This window comes from Trachypithecus francoisi, unplaced genomic scaffold (assembly GCF_009764315.1).
Source record: "Trachypithecus francoisi isolate TF-2019V2 unplaced genomic scaffold, Tfra_2.0 Lachesis_group3, whole genome shotgun sequence".
NCBI lineage: Eukaryota > Metazoa > Chordata > Mammalia > Primates > Cercopithecidae > Trachypithecus > Trachypithecus francoisi.
In genome coordinates this window covers 1,148,191-1,161,408 of record NW_022681468.1, presented here as the reverse complement: position 1 = coordinate 1,161,408, position 13,218 = coordinate 1,148,191, and the positions used below count along the sequence as shown (strand labels likewise).

General features: G+C 59.2%; 1 protein-coding gene and 1 long non-coding RNA gene across 8 annotated transcripts in view; one reads left to right on the top strand and one right to left on the bottom strand.

The window, feature by feature from the left end:
• Positions 1-3,852: 3,852 nt before the first annotated feature.
• On the bottom strand, positions 3,853-5,938 carry LOC117071264. The gene is made up of 2 exons (XR_004432216.1): positions 5,087-5,938; positions 3,853-4,449 (listed from the first exon to the last, which is right to left on the bottom strand). It is a non-coding gene; the product is annotated as an uncharacterized LOC117071264 (long non-coding RNA).
• A 13-nt stretch (positions 5,939-5,951) lies between these two features.
• The window catches only part of MTA1 (metastasis associated 1), a 54,101-nt gene continuing 46,834 nt past the window's right edge, over positions 5,952-13,218 (top strand). For 6 of the 7 annotated variants that reach the window (XR_004432215.1, XM_033191026.1, XM_033191025.1 and 3 more), the window contains exon 1: positions 5,971-6,190. Coding sequence is in view for 6 of the 7 variants with exons in the window: in XM_033191026.1 (XP_033046917.1) it covers positions 6,163-6,190 (28 nt within the window). In the remaining variant the exon portion in view is untranslated. Of the gene's footprint in view, positions 6,191-13,218 lie in introns of all 7 variants that reach the window. The other variant, XM_033191021.1, reaches the window with a different exon arrangement.

The following is a 13,218-nucleotide window of genomic DNA, read 5'->3' as shown; positions in this document are numbered from 1 at the left end:
CACCCGGCTTTTTTTTTTTTTTTTTTTAAGTTTTTGTAGAGAAACAGTCTTGGTATGTTGCCCAGGCTGGTCTTGAACTCCTCGACCCAAGCAATCATCTTGCCTCGGCCTTGTGAGTAGCTGGGGCTATAGGAGTGTTCCACTGGTGCTTGGCTTTGAGTGTTTTAAAACAACACTAATTCCGGCTGGGCGCGGTGGCTCAAGCCTGTAATCCCAGCACTTTGGGAGGCCGAGATGGGCGGATCACGAGGTCAGGAGATCGAGACCATCCTGGCTAACACGGTGAAACCCCATCTCTACTAAAAATACAAAAACGAGCCGGGCGAGGTGGCGGGTGCCTGTAGTCCCAGCTACTCAGGAGGCTGAGGCAGGAGAATGGCGTAAACCCGGGAGGCGGAGCTTGCAGTGAGCTGAGATCTGGCCACTGCACTCCAGCCCGGGCGACAGAGCGAGACTCCGCCTCAAAACAACAACAACAACAACAACAACACTAATTTATTAGCTAAGTTTTATAGAAGTTCAAAATGGGTATCTTTGGGCTCAGAATGAGGGGTTGGCAGAGTTGTGTTCCTTCTGGAGGCGCCAGAGGAGACTCTGTTTCCCTGATTTTTCCAGCCTCAAGAAGCTGCCCACATTCCTTGACTGGTAGTTCTGGTCTCCTTTGGAGCGGCCGTGCCCCTCTCTGCCCTGCCCTTCTCTGCCCACCTCTCCTCTGCCTCCCTCCTGCACCCTGAAACACCCTTGTGGCGACGCTGGGCCCACCCGGAAGATCCAGGGTCGCCTGCTTGCTTTCGGGTGAACTGGTTAGCGCCCTTCCTAACCTGCCACTTAACCCACTTCACCCAGCCTGCTCCAAGGTTCTGGGGATTTGTACACAAGTATCTGTGGGAGGGGCATTCTGCCTTCCACAGGGCACCTGGTGGGTAGAGGCGGGGGTGCTGTGCTCCTCAGGATCCCGAAGTGCACGGGCAGCCCCAGACCACGAGGGCCCGGCAGGAAACCCTGGGGCAGAGGAGGGTTCGTGGGGCGGGAGCGCATGTGAAGCCCACCTTGCAAGGAGAGGGGCGCGCTCGTCTCAGGACGGCAGAGGGCGAGTCTCCGAGGCGCGTGGAATCAAGGGGACGGAAGAAGCAGTCTCGGGAGCGGGAAGGATCCTGGGAGGGGAGTGAGGACCCCCCGAAGTATCGCAGCAGCAGCGAGGTGCTTAGGCCGTCGCCCCGGCCGTCACTGCGCCTCCCCACCCGCAGGCCTCCGCAGCGCCACGGGCGGCCGCGCGGGGTAGCGTTTGGGGGCTCCCGAGGACGCGGTCTCCGGCTCGCAGGTCCGCCCAGGGTTGGCCGCGTGGTCCCCCGGGCTTCCCACGCCTGATTCGAATTGTGACTCCGGCTGGCTCCGGACCGAGCCGAGGCCGCTCCGGCACCACAGCAGGAGCCGCGCGGGCGGGGGCGCGGGGCGCCTGGGAGATGTAGTTCGCGGCCTGCCTCTGCGCACCAGACAATGCCCGGCGCTGCCCCGCTGCAGAAACACCTTCCTTGGCTTTGCAGAAACACCGCTTACTATTAATACAGCAACGAATACAGCTTTAAAAACGCGCCCCACAGTGTCCTCCCTGGAATAACAGCTGTTAGCATTACCTGAAGGTTATCCCAGATATTTCTAAATGTATATGGGGAGATAAAAGGATGTAATGGAAATACAAAAATACGTGTCGAGCTGCTACTTATACACTTTTAAATATTTAAAGAAAAAAATTGCTAAAAGCAGATGAATGCTTCTTCACCTCAAGTTTAAAAGTCTTAACGATGGTCGGGCGCTGTGGCTCAGGCCTGTAATCCCAGCACTTTGGGAAGCCAAGGCGGGCAGATCGCTTGAGCTCAGGAGTTGGAGACCAGCCTGGGCAATATGGCGAAGCTCCATCCATACTGAAGCCGGGCATGGTGGTGCGCGCCTGTAGTCCCAGCTACTTGGGAGGCTGAGGTGGGAGGATCGCTTGAGCCCAGGAACGCGAGGCTGCAGTGGGCCAAGATAGCCCCACTGCATTTGAGCCTGGGTGACAGAGACCCTGTCTCCAAAAAAAAAAGTCTTCTATGATTATTTTTAGAAATTACAAAAACATCAGATGGGTGTGTTTGGTTTTCAGCAGCACAGCACGGTTCGGCTGAGGTGGCACAGGGTGACTTCTGCCTGTGAGTGGTGAGGAACTGGCACTGTCATTTCTGTATCCCCTGGCAGGGCATTTCTTACCAGAAGATCAAAGCTCACCACCAGTATTTGACCCACTGACAGTCTTTGTTTTGATTTACATCTTTACTGGTTGGACTTAAGATCAGTTTTTGTTGTTGTTGTTACTGTTTTTAGAGAGGGTCTTGCTCTCCCACCCAGGCTGGAGTGCAGAGGTGCTATCTCGGCTCACTGTGAACTCTGCATCTCAGGCCTAAGCTATCCTCCTGCCTCAGCCTCTAAAGTAGCAGGGATTACAGGTGTGCACCACCACGCCCGGCTAATTTTTATATTTTTTAGTAGAGATGGGTTTTCACCATGTTGCCCAGGATGGTCACGAACTCCTGGGTTCAAGTGACCTGCCCAAAGTGTTGGAATTTCAGAGCCAGAGCCCTGGTTTTATATACTTTATTATGTTCCCCTCCCTGCTAAAATGCAAACCTTCTGAGGGTAAAGGCGCTGTTTCCTTACCCTCCAAGGCCTAGAGTAGCCTGTAGCTTGAAGTAGGTGTTTAACAAATAATACATGAGTAAATTATTGTGTTAATCACTTTGTCTTGCTCTGAAATTATCTCAAGCCTTTCCTCTCCGAGTAACTTGATATTCTGCCCATTGCTGTTTTTGACTCAGTCCAGCCACAGTGAGATTTCGGTGCTTTCAGTTTCCTGGGCTCTTTAATCTTCCTCTCATCCTGCTGTTTTATCGTCTAGCATTTGAATTCCTGATTGTTGAATTCATGCTGCTATGAAGATCTGAAAGCAGTCCTGTGGAGTCCTCTTCTGTTTCTTCAGTTGTGTTTTATTTTTTATTCATTTTTTTTTTTTAATTTCTGTTTCTTTGAGACAGAGTCTCACTGTGCTGCCCCCAGGCTGGAGTGCAGTGGTGTGGTCTCGGCTCCCCGGTTCATGCAATTCTCCTGCCTCAGCCTCCAGAGTAGCTGGGACTATAGGTACGCGCCACCATACCCAGCTGATTTTTTTTTTTTTGTAGTTTTAGTAGAGATGAGGTTTCACCATGTTGGCCAGGCTTGTCTCGAACTCCTGACCTCAGGTAATCCTTCTGCCTTGGCCTCCCAAAGTGCTGGGATTACAGGTGTGAGCCACCGCGCCCGGCGCTGTTGTGTTTTCTTCCATACTGGGCTTCTCACCGGCCCCTCACACCCTCGCTGAATTGTTTTTCTGTTGTTGAATGACACGGATGTGGTCACGTGCCACCTCAGCAATGTTCCCACCTCAGCCTCCGGGGATATGCCACTACTTCTGTCACTTCTGTCCTGACGCGAAAGCTCTTTCCTGAATGCCTATTCGCTCTTTTTTTTTTTTTTTGGAGACGGCGTCTCACTCTGTTGCCCAGGCTGGAGTGCAGTGGCACGAACTCGGCTCACTGCAAGCTCCGCCTCCCGGCTTCACTTCATTCTCCTGCCTCAGCCTCCCGAGTAGCTGGTACTACAGGTGCCCGCCACCACGCCTGGCTAATTTTTTATATTTTTTAGTAGAGACGGGGTTTCACCGTGTTAGCCAGGATGGTCTCGATCTCCTGACCTCGTGATCCTCCTGCCTCGGCCTCCCAAAGTGCTGGGATTACAGGCGTGAGCCACCGCGCCCACCCGGATTCTTCTTGATTCTCTGTTTTCATTGTTTGACTCACCTGAGGTCTTTGGACTTTGCCTCTGAGCTGGCTTAAGGGCAATCCACCTTTTTCACTGGTCTGGAGTGGGGAGGCAGAGTAGGGGTCGGCTGGAGGAATGGGGCTCTGTGCTGTCTTTTGAGAGTTTACTAAACGTCACTCTGCATGGTGAGGGGGTGAGGGGTGTGTCCTGTCCGCTGCGGTGTCCTGGCTTGAAGTTCAGGTTGTCTCCCTGGGACGCCAGACCCTGCGCCGTGCTCCCTCAGAAGGACAGCCTTGACGTTCTCCGCTCCAGCAGTCAGTTCTCCTCTCCACCCCCACTGGGAGAAGGAGCAAAGGCTGGTGTCTTCAGGAGGCTCCTCTCCAGGCCAAGGCCAGGGGAGGGTGTGCATGTCACTGTCAGGATGTGTCCTGGTGGCGTGGCCGGGTTCTCAGGGCGAAGCTCCTGTTTCTGGGATGGCAGCAGAAGCAGGCACCACACACACAGCTTCGGGGGACTCTCCCCATGCCTCCTAGCTGCCTGACACTTTCTGTTGTTTCTGGCTAACTTTCTGACCATGCCAGGAGTTGGTGGAAGGAGATCTCAGGCTGCAGCTTTGCTTTCCTGCTGAGGAGACAGAGGTAGGCCGGGGCTGTAGGACAGGGGAGGCAGCAGCCCCACCTTCTTTCTGGGGAGACGCTGCCTGTCTGTCATTGCCCCTCTCCTACACCTGGCCCCTGGCTGTCTGCTCTTCCCACCCAATCACCAGCAAACCAGCTCCTGTTCCCTGCAGCCTGTAGGATGTGTCCTGGGACCCACAGCCCTCTCTCCCCAGAGACAGCCCTGCCTTGCAGCTCCGGTTCCTGGCCCTGTGCTAACCCTGGCAGGGCTTTCCTTTCTGGTCTGCTCTGCAGCCAAGACATTGTGGCCACTGCTCTCCTTGGGACCCCCACCTGGCTTTCGTCCCAGCACATGCTGTTTTCTGCCCACCTGGCTGGTGTCCTGTGTGCTGGATTCCCCATGCTGTGTCCCTGGCACCCTGACCACATCTGTCCCACCTGCCTAGATCTTGCACCGTGGGCATGGGGCTCCCTCCTGATAGCCCTGAACACTCTGCTCCATGTCCTACACGGAGGGATGTCCCAGGCAGATGTCAGCTCCCTCCAGTCACTGACCTCCAGCATCTGAGCAGGCAGGGCAGAGACCCATGGTGCTGCTCAGACCAGCAGCCTGGAGCCCCAAGACAGCTCCTTTTCCTCACCTCCCCCAACACTGATGTTGCACCTGTCTCCAAGCCACTCTGGGACCATCTGTTTCTCTCCATGTGGGAAGCCCCCTTCCCACCTCATGCTCTTCCTGGCTGGGGCGTCTAGGTCACTGGACTCTCTTCTCGTTAGACCTGTGCACAAACACACACAGGAAGGCATCCTGACAGGTGGTGGGGAGGGAAGGCAGCTGCCTCACTGTGGAAAGAGCACGGCCGCTGCGGGACTCCAGCTCTGTTAGGGCTGGGGAGGTCAGCAGGCGCTGGGTTCCAGCCTCAGGTGGGGTCTTTGGAGGTGGCCTCTGGGCACAGGCACCTCGTCTGTGGCCTTCTCACCAGGTCACAGTTCAGGGAGGCTTTGCCGGCTACGGAGCCTGCCCACACCAAGGCGCGCACGGTCACCGGTCCAGAGATGCCAGGCGGGCTGGGCGGCGAAGGCCAAGGACACACGCTGCCAGGTGTCGGGGGCAAAGGTTAGGCCTGGAAGGGAGGTGTGGGGTGGGGACCCCGAGGCCAGGGCTGGGCCGCTGAGCTTCAGGGCCCTTGTTGGGGGTCAAAGGGGAGGGCCGGAGGACCCCAGCATCAGGAGGAACCCCGGGAGAGTTATGGCAGGACTCACCTGTGGGGCACAGGGAAGGACCCTTGTGGGGGATCCTCCCTCTACCCCCAGGGCACTAGGGGAGGATCTACCAGGGGGTCCTGGTGGAAGGGCCCACTCGGGAAGCGGCGCGCGGGGAGGACTCGGGGGCGCCGGGAGGAGCTGTCCGGGAAGGGGCGCGCGGGCCGCGGGCGGCGCGGAGTCGGTAACGGCCCGCGCGGTGGGCGGCGGCGCCCGAGGCCCCTCCCCGCCGCCCGCGGCCGCTCCTCCTCTTCCTCTCCCGCCCGCGCCGCGGCCCTCCCGTCCCTGCGCGGCCTCGGCGGCCTCGGCGGCGGCGGCGGCGGCGGCGGCAGCAGCGCGGCCCCTTTAAACGCCTGCGGCGCCCCCCGCCCCCGCCATCGCGCCTCCATTTTCCCGGCCGCCCGCGCCGAGCGCCGCGCCCGCCCCGGGCCCCTCCGCCGCCGCCGGCCCGGACATGGCCGCCAACATGTACAGGGTCGGAGGTAAGGCCGCACCGCCTTTATGCCCGGCCCCGACCCGCCCGCGGCTCCCACCCGCCGCCGCTGCCGCCTCCCCCGCCCCTCCGCCCCGCAGGCCCCGCGCCCCCCGCCCGCCCCCGCGGCCCCCGGCGCCTTCCCGAACCTCCCCCCGCAGTGCTCACCCCAACCCAAAATGGCCCCGCGGGTCGGCCCCATCGGGGGCGGGCGGGGCGCGGCGGCCCGGGGGTGGGGGGCGGCCCACCTGTTGGGGCCGAGGGGGCGGCCGCGGGGGTGGCGGGGGGGCGCGGGCGGCCGGGGACGTCCGGGGGGCCGGGGCCGGGAGCCCCCAGCGGGAGCACGTGGCCTTGGGAGGCGCCGGCTGCCGGTCTGGGAGCCGGAGTTTTGGGGCTGTGGGGTCTCCCCCGGCCCGCGGCCCTGCGCCAGGACTCCGGTGCGTCCCCTCTGCGGATGGGGAGCCCGGGTGAGGGGCCACGTTCCTCCCTGGAGCCTTCCTGCAGCCTGGCCCGGGGCTTCCCCCAGCAGGGCTCCCTCAGGGGGTCTTCAGCAGGGAGCGAGCATCCCGAGCACGCCTCTAAGTCCCCCCAAACTTTTCGCTGCCTCCCGCTCACCTCAGCCCATTCGGGAGGCGCTTTGCTAGGGTTGGGGAGAGGCCGGAGGGTCCCCTGGGCAGGGGCCCGGGGCTTCCCCTCTGGGTCAAGCCTCCTGTTGCTCGGGCGCCGCGGGCCTGCATCTTTGGGCCTTGCCCTCCTTCGAGTGCCTGGGACTCCGTGGGGTCTTTCACAGGGAGGTGGGGGGTCGTGCGCATTCCATCATTCCATCAGTGCCTCCCTCCCCGGGACTCTTGAGACCCCTGCCTGCCTGTGACCCTCTCGGCAGGTGCCCATAGCCTTTCCCACCTGCAGCGTGCGCTGCAGGAGGGAGCTGGGGTCTCTCCCGCTCCGGCCTGATCCCCATGCCCGTGACCCCGAGTGCCCAGAACACTCTGTGTCCCTCGAGCGTGGCTTCTGCTGCCTTGGACGCCTTGTGGTCTCGCCGGCCAGCCTTGTGACCTTGGGGACGGTGGGAGCCCCCGACACCCCGTCTGTGAGATGGGTGGTCAGTCTGCATCAGCAGCTCTGGGCCTCCCCTGTCCTCTCACAGGGCCAGTGGGCCTGTGCCCCATCCAGCGGCAGCCCCTCCCACAGCCTCATACAGCTTTGCCAGGTCCCTGTGTGGACACAGGTGAGCTGAGCCCACCCCACGCCTGAAGCAGCCTGGGTGTGGGGTCCCTTGAGGGAGGGGCCTGTTTCTTCCTGTTCTTTCTCCCCACCTGGAGACCCCCCTTCCAGCCTGACATGAGGGCCCAGTTTCTCATCCTGGTAGAGAGGATGCCTACTGCCTGGGATCCAGCCGGGCCCACTGCGCATGGTTTTGGGATTGGTCCCAAGAAGAGCTCTCCCTGCCCCCAGCCAGGCTGGGGTTGGGGAGTGGTGGCGGCTTTGGGCTCTAGGGCTGGGGACACCCTGACCCCGACTCATGCCTTCCCAGTGGCTACATTGCTCGGCCTTCAGGCCCGCCTGCCTGTGAACTTGGCAGCAGCCTGGCTGTCCCCCCACCGTCCCGTGTCTCGGTTTCCCCATGGTGTGGGTGAGGACCTTGTCTCTCAGTTGTCCTGTGCCCTGTGGCGGCTGTGCTGTGGCTGACGAAAGCCAGGACCCTGCCTTGTCCCGCCCCGGAGGTGCAGCTCCCCTGGGCCCTGCACAGGCTTGGGAGGAGCCCTGTGTGGGGCTGCACCGCCCTCCCCAAACCCTCTGTCCCCCGGGGCCTCACTGACCCACACGCTGCAGTGCTGTGAGGCTGGGTGGCCTGGACCCCTAGGCTGTGGTGGAGGTGCCCACCATGCCTGGCAGAGATGTTGCTGGTCTCTTCCTGTGATGAGGAGCATGGGAGGTTGGGTGCTGTCTGCTGGCAGCACAGCCACGCGTGGGATCCAGACTGCTTCTGTGTGTGCAGTCTGTGGTCACTGTGGCCAGGTGTGCTCAGGGTCGTCAGGCCCTCCATGTGCCCGCCCCAAGGATGTTCTCTTCCTGCAGGTGAGACTGTAGGCCTCTCCCTCTCTACTCTGACAGTCCCAATAGGAGAAGCGGCATTTATCCCTGGCTTCTGGACCGGAAACCCGAGCTCCGGCAGGACCCCGGCAGGGCTCGGTGGTTGCAGTGAGCTGGGTGTTGCAGGCTGGCTTCCTGTCTTGGTGCTCGCCCGGGGAGGTGGGTGTCTGGATTCTTGAGCCCCCAGACAAGAGAGAGGAAGGTGTCTCCTGAGCAGCCTTTGTCCGTCTGTCGCCGGCTGCCTGGCATGGGCCCCGTTTGGGCGGCCGTCCTGGCCTGTGGGAACTGCCGGCAGGGAATCAGCCTGGGAAGGGGCGTGCTCCTGCCCCCTCCCCCCGCAAAGCGACCTCATGTGTAGAGGCGCCAAATTTAGTAAAAAAAGTACAGGATGCCCAGGCAAATTTGAGTTTCAGATAAACAGAAATTTATTAGTGTAAGTATGTCCCAAATATGGCATGGGACATACTTGTCCCAGAAGATTCTTATCTGACATTCACAGTTATCTGGGCATCCCGTATTTTAGCTGGCAGGCTGCTCCAAGGCCTTGCCAGGTCGGGCTGGGCAGGGTGAAGGTGTGGCGGCAGCATTTTTGTGCCAGCTGAGCTGGGTGAAGTGGTGAGCGGGGAGAGAACAGGGCCTGTTTCTTCCCCGTGGAGTGCCCTGGCCATGGACAGAGGCCTTCTGTGTGTGCCTGGGAGGGCAGCGGATGGCCTGGGCAAGGGTGGCGGGGTCAGGGTGCCCTGACCTCTGCTCCTCCAGGGTTGTCCATCCCGAAGGCTGGAACCTGCTGTGGGATGAGAGGCCCCAGGGCGATGGCGGGATGTTTCTTCTCTGAATTGAACGTGAAGATGTTAGATAGCATCCAAAACAGGACAGCGGCAATCAGTGCCTGCGAGCCGCCTGCAGCTTGCTCCTGTGGGGACTCTGCTTCTCAGTGGACAGACCGTTACCGTGCTGACTTGGGTGTTTCTGTTCTTCATTGCAAGAGGTTAACACCCCATCTTTTGGATTTTTTTTTTTTTTTTGAGACAGAGTCTCACTGTCTCCCAGGCCTGAGTGCAGTGGCGCCATCTCGGCTCACTGCAAGCTCCGCCTCCCGGGTTCACACCATTCTCCTGCCTCAGCCTCCCGAGTAGCTGGGACTACAGGCGCCCGCCACCTCCCCCGGCTAATTGTTTGTATTTTTAGTAGAGATGGGGTTTCACCGTGTTAGCCAGGATGGTCTCGATCTCCTGACCTCGTGATCCACCCACCTCGGCCTCCCAAAGTGCTGGGATTACAGGCTTGAGCCACCGCGCCCGGCCACAAAAATGTATTTCTCACTGTTCAGCGCCCAGCTGAATTTTGTTTTGTTTTGTTTTAATTTTTTTTTTGAGATGGAGTCTCGCTCTGTGGCCCAGGCTGGAGTGCAGAGGCGCGATCTCAGCTCACTGCATCCTTCACCTCCTGGGCTCAAGCAGTTTCCTGCCTCAGCCGCGCAAGTAGCTGGGACTAGCTAGACGCCACCACGCCTGGTTAAGTTTTACATTTTTAGTAGAGATGGGGTTTCTCCATGTTGGTCAGGCTGGTCTCGAACTCCTGACCTCAGGTGATCCAAAGCACTACCAAAGTGCTGGAATTACAGGCGTGAGCCCATGCCTGGTCTTTTTGTTTTAATTTTAATATAGGTTGAGGCTGGGTAACAGAGCGAGACTCTGTCTCAAAAAAAAAAAAAATTAATGTAGTTTGAAAAGATGCCAGAAAGCCTCTGCCCCTGCAGGGCCCTGGTCTCTGGCGTAGCCTGCGCAGAAGCACCCCGTCCGTGCTGCTGGTCTTCCCTGGGCTTGGCATGTGCCATCATCTGCACTCTGTTGTGCTGCTAGAAGTGCTGCTTTCGTATTTTTGTTCTGGTGTTTTTTTGAAGTTTAAACTTTATTGCTCTACATACTTGCCAGTGGGGAAAAAAGTAAACTTAAAAAACATTTCAGATTTTAGAGGGCTGCAGCCAGCACCCTACCCTGCAGTGCTGAGTGCACCGTGTCCCTAGATACTAGCTGCTCCATGGGCTGATTTTTGGCGTCCCACCCATGTAAGAAGGCAGGGAAGAGCCCTGGAGACAGCCATCCCGTGAGCACCAGGAGCGGGAGTTGTAGAAGTGGCCGGGGCCCCAGGTGTGATGTCCTGGAGGGGACAGCGTGGGGCTGTCTCGCTTGGCCTGTGAGGATCGGCCTAAGCACTGCGCCATTGGCAGCCCTGGCTCACTCTCCAGGCAGGATGGGCCACTGAGCTGCTCCTGCCTCAGCCACTCTTGGCTTGCTCCAGGGTGGGCTTGTTGCCTAGTTTTGGCCTTCCATATTCTTGTTTTTTTGAGACGGAGTCTCGCTCTGTCGCCCAGGCTGGAGTGCAGTGGTGCGATCTCAGCTCACTGCAAGCTCCGCCTCCCGGGTTCACGCCATTCTCCTGCCTCAGCCTCCTGAGTAGCTGGGACTACAGGCGCCCGTCACCTTGCCCGGCTAGTTTTTTGTATTTTTTTAGTAGAGACGGGGTTTCACCGTGTTAGCCAGGATGGTCTCGATCTCCTGACCTTGTGATCCGCCCGTCTCGGCCTCCCAAAGTGCTGGGATTACAGGCTTGAGCCACCGCGCCCGGCTTTTTTTTTTTTTTTTTTTTTTAAGCAGAGAAGGAGTTTCACCGTGTTAGCTAGGATGGTCTCCATCTCCTGACCTCGTATCCACCTGCCTCAGCCTCCCAAAGTGCTGGGATGACAGGCATGAGCCACTGTGTCTGACCCTTTTTTTCTTTTTTTGAGACAGTCTCACTCTGTCACCCAGGCTGGAGGGCAGTGGCACAATCACAGCTCACTGCAACCTCCGCCTCCCGGGTTCTAGCGATTCGCCTGCCTCAGCCCCCTGAGTAGCTGGAATTACAGGCACGCGCCACCACACCTGGCTGGGTTTTGTGTTTTTAGTAGAGATGGGGTTTTACCATGTAGGCCAGGCTGGTCTCGAACTCCTGACCTCAAGTGATCCGCCTGCCTCGGCCTCCCAGAGTGCTGGGATTACAGGCGTGAGTCACTGTGCCTGACCCTATATTGTTCTGAGTGGAGAGTTTGACCATTAAGATCTCAGATTAATAAAAAAGTAGCTGTCAATGAGAGATGTTGGAATGAATCGTCCAAAGAAGCATATCCCTCGTGCCCGACTGTGGCAGTGCCATTCCCGCCCGTGTGTGTGGGCTCTGGGTGTCAAGACTGCTGCAGTGACCCTGCAGGCGTCCTACCTAGAGGTGGGTTCCCAGCTGCGCATCTGGACGCTGGTCAGCAGGTGAGGCCGGGATGCCGGGGCGGTGCTGTGTGCCTGGCCAGGTACCTGGAGGAGCACTGGCTGCAGGGCCTTCTTCCTCCTCCAGCCGAACTTGGGGTGCTCTTGCCAGATTATGGGCTAAGTCCTGCTAGGGATGGTGGCCCCCATTCCCCAAGAGGAGCCCACCCTGAGACCCTGTTGGGGGGCAGCTTAGACGCTACCTTAGACTCCAACAGGCTGTCTTGAGAGCGTGTAATTATGTTTTTTTGCGACAGGGTCTCCTGTTGCCTAGGCTGGAGTGCAGTGTCACCATCACAGGCTCACTGCAGCCTCCACCCCCCAGGCTCAAGCGATCCTCCCACCTCAGCTTCCTGAGTAGCTGAGACCACAGGTGCACACCACCATACCCAGCTGATTTTAAAATTTCTTACAGAGGGCCGGGCGCGGTGGCTCAAGCCTGTAATCCCAGCACTTTGGGAGGCCGAGATGGGCGGATCACGAGGTCAGGAGATCGAGACCATCCTGGCTAATACGGTGAAACCCCGTCTCTACTAAAAAATACAAAAAACTAGCCGGGCGATGAGGCTGGCGCCTGTAGTCCCAGCTACTCGGGAGGCTGAGACAGGAGAATGGCGTGAACCCGGGAGGCGGAGCTTGCAGTGAGCTGAGAGCTGGCCACTGCACTCCAGCCTGGGTGACAGAGCAAGACTCCGTCTCAAAAAAAAATAAATAAATAAAATAAAATAAAATAAAATTTCTTACAGAGGCGGAGTCTGTATGTTGCCCAGGCTTGTCTTGAACTTCTGTACTCAAGCGATCCTCTTGCCTTGGGCTCCCAAAGTGCCACTGGGGTTGCAAAGTTGTGAGCTACCAAGCCCAGCAGAGCATTTAGTGTTCTCCAAATGGTCTTTCCTTGGGTGCTGCCTGGGCTCACTGCTTTCTGGGGCTCTCGTGTTGCTGGTGTCCCCACCCCCACCTCCACCCCAGCTGGCCTGCTCCATTCCTGTCCCTGTGGGCTTGTGTCTGAGTGTGCAGACTGGGGGATCTTGGTGGCAATGGAGCCAAGCCCAGTGAGGCTGGAGCCACCCTCATAGTACAGGGCCACCCAGCACCCCGCACCCTTATACCCCACCCACCCCCCAACATGCCCCCCGCGCTCCTGAGGCCAGGCCCCAGGCTTGCTTCTATGGGCTTTGCACCACCCACTAGGCTGTTCCCGCCTGGGCTGTGCAGCGCACGTGAGGGGTCTGAGGTGACTGCTCCTCAGAGCCGCCCTGCAGCCTCCCCAGGGCTGGCCTCAGCACTGCAGCCCCATGATCCAGCCCAGCGTGGGCTCTGCTGCTGTCTCTACCTGGACAGCCCTGGTGGCCTGAGGAGCTCGAGTGCCCCTCTGCCCCCAGAGCCCTTCCACGTTCAGGGCCTGATCTCTGTGGGTGCCATTAGGAGGAGGGTTTACAGATCTGGGCGGCTGGGGCACCCCTGGGGAATGGAGGGACCCATGCGTCCATTCCCATCTGTGCCCTGCCAGGCTGTCCTCATGGCAGCGTCGTCACAGGGGAGGAAACTGGGGCAGTGGCAGCGGCTCCTGGTACCAAGCACACCTTAAAAATGAGCCCATGGAGGTTGCCGTGAGCCGAGATCACGCCACTGCGCTCCAGCCTGG